At 35.5% G+C, this 5,979-nt stretch overlaps 1 protein-coding gene across 1 annotated transcript; it reads left to right on the plus strand.

Annotated features, from left to right (window-relative positions):
* The first annotated feature begins 254 nt into the window (after positions 1–254).
* LOC141817506 (myb-related protein 2-like) lies at positions 255–3,074 on the plus strand. Its single transcript, XM_074705147.1, has 7 exons — positions 255–631; positions 727–937; positions 1,007–1,083; positions 1,175–1,232; positions 1,304–1,382; positions 1,455–1,524; positions 1,838–3,074. Exons 2-7 carry the CDS (start codon positions 727–729, stop codon positions 2,465–2,467), a joined length of 1,125 nt encoding a protein of 374 aa, XP_074561248.1. The 5' UTR covers positions 255–631; the 3' UTR covers positions 2,468–3,074.
* Positions 3,075–5,979: the final 2,905 nt, after the last annotated feature.

Raw genomic sequence — 5,979 nt, forward strand, 5'->3', positions numbered from 1 at the left:
AAGTAAAATATATGATTAACAGTACAGGTTCCTACCTTTCTTTTATGGAGATTCTTTGTCATATGAATCGAGGCCATGGTTTGAAATTTCATGTTGTGCCTCCTCTCAGGGTTGAAATTTACCATTCTGATAAATTTCCGAAGATGGATAATCTCCCATCTGTGAGAAGTAGTAGTCTGAGATCAATTCTAAAACTAATGCCAATTTAACTAATATGTGTGATATTCTTATAGTTTGTTTCTTCAAATTTTAATTGTTATAGTCATATTTTTAAAGCAAATAAACTAAGTAGAATGACCGGTAAAACCTCAGCACGGAATGGTATTTTTAAACCTTGAGATAGAAGCTTTAGCCTATAAGTATCGGAAACAATCTACTTAAAGCAAGGATGCACACCCACTTTTCAAGCTATGCGATTAGATTGCAGTTGACTGTTCCGCCCAAACAACTCAAAATTCCCCTTCCACTTTGCTTATAAGGAGACCCTTGGGGTCATTCCTCATCATCAAGTGAGCTGAAGAGAATCTGAGTCCCTTCCTAAACAAGAAGAGCACACACGATGTTCTAGCTGTGCATGGCCTGACTTATCCAGAACATTGACAGCACAAGAAGCTAACCGGTTTGCAATAAGGTACGGAAGACAAAAACAACGAAAAGAAGCTTGTATTTGTTTGTCTTTGAATGACCTATTCTAATTCAACATGTCTGTATAATTTTCTGATGCAGATGTATCAGCATCAGCTTCATCATGGACACAACAACCTCCTATCTCCTAAGACAACATTTTCCCCAGAAAGGCAATTGTTTCTGCAGAGAGGAAGTGTTTCCAAAGATTCAGGGCTAGTTCTTTCAACTGATGCCAAGCCTCGACTTAAATGGAACGCAGAGCTCCACAAGAGATTTACAGAGGCAGTGAACCAACTTGGAGGAGCTGACAGTGAGTATAAAACAGTTGTCTCTAAGTGATCAATCTTGATGAGTAATATAGGAAGACTATACCTTGCAGAGGCTACTCCAAAAACAATCATGAGACTAATGGGCATTCCAGGATTAACTTTGTATCATCTAAAAAGTCATCTTCAGGTTCGAACTCTCTTTGTGTTTCTTTTTGCCTCACCATTTTTCTGTGTTTGTGATTATTGCATTTACTGACCTACTTTTGTTGGTCGTCTAGAAATACAGACTTGGCAAAAACGTGCAGGCTCAAATAAGTAATGGAAGCAACAAAAATGGTAAGGAAGAGCACAATGGTTTAATTTTTTTAACCTAATGTTGCTAAATGGTGATTTGTTTTAATATACAGTGTTTGGTAGTTCACTGGCACAAGAGAGGGCACCCGAGGATAACAAATCATTAATGAACATCGCAACCCCATCAAATAAGTACGTAAAAGGAATATTACTTGAGTTATTTCAACACATAAGGATCATTTGCTGACGGTTCATCAATTACAGAACCATGCAGATAAATGAGGCACTTAAAATGCAAATTGAAGTGCAGAGACAGTTGCATGAACAACTTGAGGTAATTTGCAAATCTAAACATAACAAACAACTTTTTGTTCTTTTTCTTTCAGCATTTCTGGTTTAGATCTTCATACTTTTTGAAGTAGTTAACTGAAACAAAGGAACAGTCACTTGAATCCCTAAGCAACTCTATATGTTAACATTTTAAGTTCTGAATATTTGTAGAAATCTATATCCTTTACCGAAAAGCACTAAAGCAACACCACCTATCAGTTCTGAACTCTAAAACAAGAATAGCAGCAGCAAACCATTTTAGGACACAGTTCTTTGTCATTAGATTTACATGTTGATCGATTGACATTTCTGTAAAGGTACAAAGACATTTGCAACAGCAGATCGAGACCCAGGGAAAATATTTGCAGTCAGTGTTGGAGAAGGCTCAAGAGACAATTGCAAAGCAAAGCTTGAGTTCTGCAGGACTTGAAGGTGCTAAGATTCATCTCTCTGATCTGGCCTCCTCAGTCTCAAATGGATATTTCAGCAACTCATTTCAAGCTCAGGAAAATGATTATCGAGTATATACTTGCTTAGCCTCATCTGGGGGACTACAAAACGAGAAAGAGGCATTTGGAACTAGATCGGCAATAAGTTCATGCCATCAAGATTTTCTCCTATCATCCTGGTATAGTGATATGCATGAGCAGAAGAAGCCTTTTGCTGCATCAATTTTAAGAGATTCGGACATGGAGCAATCAAATGCTAAACCTCAATGTGCAGAGGGGGATGGTGCATTTCTTCCTGTGGTAAAGAAAGAGGAAAGAGATGATGAACACTCGAAAAGAAAGAGCACAGCCCTGGGGCATGGGAGTAGAAAGCAACTAGAAGAGTTTGGGTTGCCATGTCTTAAAACTGAACTAGAACTAAACATCCATCATGACAGTGAAGAAGGTACTTCAAGTTGCAGAGAACTGGACCTGAATGGCTTCAGTTGGAGCTTATAGAAAGAGAGACTTAGGAAATTGAAATAAAACATTATGTTGCTGAAAACATTGAAATAAGCTCCCCAGAAATGTAACTAGCAACTCTAATTGTACACTAGTGATTCTACTTAGAACTTGAAACAAATGAACAACTAGTTCATTGTTGGCACATGATTGATCATCAAAGCAAAAGAAAGCCTAGCAATCCTGATGGAACAACATAAAGTTTACAGGACAAGTTTAGGATCAATGTGTCTAGGGAGAGCAAAGTAAGCATATGAATTCTCTGAATGAAAGATGAATCCATCTATGGAGCAACATGTGTGCTTGGTCACTCATCCTCAAGGAAGAGTTGTAAAGTGTGGCATCTACCAAAATGTGGCACCAGAAAAATTAATATTTATGCTCGAGACATGTTGTGCCAAAGAGGCCCTTGGGGTTCACCATAGTTTGCAGAATCCTAGTATGAAAGTATCAAATCGCTCTTGGATAGTGTAGAATCATTTTTTACAGTGGAATCGGAGCAAAATTGATGGTGTCGATAGAATCAGAGCAAGATTGGTACGATTCTACATTATGAACAATTATATGCATTTTTTGTTTGGGGATGTTTTGTTGGCTTTTAAGCTGGGCCATCTTATGAACCAATGGAAAATTCTTGAAGTTGAATACAAGTATTATTATTGTATCAGTAGAATTTTATAATTTTTTATTTTGTGATATAAAAATATAAATATTATTGAGTGCCACTGTGTTAGAATGATAGTTAAATTACCAATTAATTTAAATTTACACAGGTGTGGTGTCGAGTGTCGACAGTTGCATGTATAGTTTGTAGAATCGTGATCTTATACAGGATTGATTTGGGATTATGATCAAATCGGTTAGGATTAGATCGTAGAATTGTACAATTTTATCAAAAACCCTTGAAATTTTATAATACATGATTAATAATAAAAAAATATAAAAGGTTATTTGCATATAAATAGATTAATAATTTTTTTATATACAAGCAATCGTCGACACTCTACACCACAAAGGATATTATTACATATATAAATTTAAATTAATTAATAATATAACTATCATTTTAACACAATAGTATTTAATAATATTTATATTTTCATATCATAAAAATAAAAGAGTATAAAATTTCTACTAACACAATAACAATAATCACATTCAATCTCAATAATGCTTCCTTGGTTCACAAGATCACTTAATTTAAAGGCCAACAAAGCAATTGATGTAACGGAAATTATTGAAACCATTAATTCAAACACTCGTGTCAGAAACAATCTTCAAAAGACCTATTAATTTCATAGAATACCATACAATAGACATTCAAAAACTTATCATTTTGGGAAAAAGAAATAATAAAATATTATTAATAAAAAATTAACTCAAAACAACTAAACAGATGTTTAACTAGTCTAAGATGTTTAATAACTTACGGGACTAAATCATGTTTGATTAAAATTCTAGTTAGAATAAATTTAATAATAATAATAATAATAGGGTGATAATATGTAAAATAAATAAATAAAATTATTTATAAAATTTTGAAATATTTTTATAAAGAAAAATATTAAGTTAATGGGCGTTAGATTTTGATTAGGGAAAACCTAAAGTTTTAATCGAGCCGCCGCGCGCTGTCTCTCTCTCTGCCCGGCCGCGTGCTCTCGCGCGTCCCGCCCTGCCCCCGTCGTCTCCACCTCCGCCGGCCAGCCTCCCAACCACCTCACCGCTGCTCTTCTCCTCCTTCCCTCGCGCGCGTCCCGCCACCCGCTACAGCACCGGCCGCCGTTCCCTTGCCATCCGCTGCCGTCGCGCCGCCAAGCAAGAAGCACCGCCGCTGCAGGCCGACGCCGGTTAGTTTGATCAATTACGGTAATTAATTTAGTTTAATCAGAATCGATTTAATTAAATAATTAGTTACTTTAATAATTAATTAATAACGGACTAACTCATCACGGAGCGAGTCAATCTATTAAAAATTCATCATACGACGGAGTGAAATGGACCAACTATCAATTTAACTTTAAAAATTCATCATACGATAGAGTGGAATGGACCAACCACCAATTTAACAGATTGAGAAATCTTCAACTCAATCCAATTCAAGTTGGGTTGCGAGTTAGACGGGTCCATCCATTGATCATTACAATTTAAATTAGTCAAACTTGAATTGTGATTTAGACGAATCATGTCCACTAATCTATTTAATTTTTTATTTTAATTTTAAAATTTAAAATAAATAAATAAACTTTTTTAATTGCGAACCAATCCAAGTCTATCGCGGATCAATCCATGTGGATCGTGTGCCTAGATAAATTAATCCATCTGAATCCATCTTAAAATGGGTTAATAATTTCTATCCAATCCACCTAAATTACTTGATGGGATAAATTAATCCAACAGACTCAATCCAAATTGATGACTATAGAGGTGGTAAAAGGTTATTGAGCCCTCACACTGTGAAAAAGAATAAATCATGTAAACTTATTTAGTGATGTACTTGAATTTTGATCTGTTGATTGATTTTTTTTAAAATTAAAAATTAAAATAAAAAATTTAATGAATTAGTAAATTTGATCTGTCTAAATTGTAATTTAAATTTAAAAATTTCAATTTGACTCATTTAAATTGTAATTTTAATTTAAAATTTTTAAATTTTTTTTTAATTTTTTGATAGATCATTTAAATTATAATTATAATTTAAAATTTTTAATATTTATTTTTATTTTTTTTATAGTGGATTGTCTCGTCTAATTTGCAATTCACTTTGTTTGGATGGATGATTTTTCAACCTGTAAGTTGGTAGTGGCCGTCCTGTCTATCATATAATGAATTTTTGATGAAATGAGTTTCGATGGATTTTAAATTAGTTAGACGATTAATAGATTAATGATTTGATTAGATGATTAATCAAAACTATTAATCAATTCACCAGTTTGATTGATTAATTAAGATTATTAATTGGGATAGCTAATTAATTGCGTAGTTTGTTGTAATTAAGATAATTAATTGGGATAGCTAATTAATTGGATTGTTGTAAACTTGATTAGATAATAATTGGATTAAGATTAATAATTGGATTATTAATAACTTGTTTAAGATTTGGGCGAACAGCCAACGCCGGCGGCACTTCGCTTTCCTACCTACCTGCAGACGACGCGAACGCCCCGGCTCGGCTCCTCTTCCGGGTGCGACGCGCGAACAACGCCGTGTCTGCCGCCCCGGCCGCCTGCTCTTCCGATCCGCGCTATCAGAAGCACCGTCGGTCAGCTGCGCCCTCGCCCGCCGCGACCGCCTTCTCCTCTGCTGTCGTTGCAGGCGCCATTGCCGCCTCCACGCGCCGCCGAAGAAGAAGAGAGGTAACAGTAGAGTAAATTAGGGTTTGATTTTAATCGAGCTCGAGGCAGACCCTCTAACTAGAAGATAGTCAGCACATTTCTCACTGTTATTATTCTTCCTTCCTCACATCTATCGATAACATTACGCGGCTTCCGCTTTGCAGGCTGGGTGTGGAC

The sequence above is a fragment of the Curcuma longa genome, unplaced genomic scaffold, assembly GCF_044706935.1.
Source record: "Curcuma longa cultivar G26 ecotype Majalengka, Jawa Barat unplaced genomic scaffold, ITB_CL_G26_1.1 contig_20762, whole genome shotgun sequence".
Taxonomy (NCBI): Eukaryota; Viridiplantae; Streptophyta; class Magnoliopsida; order Zingiberales; family Zingiberaceae; genus Curcuma; species Curcuma longa.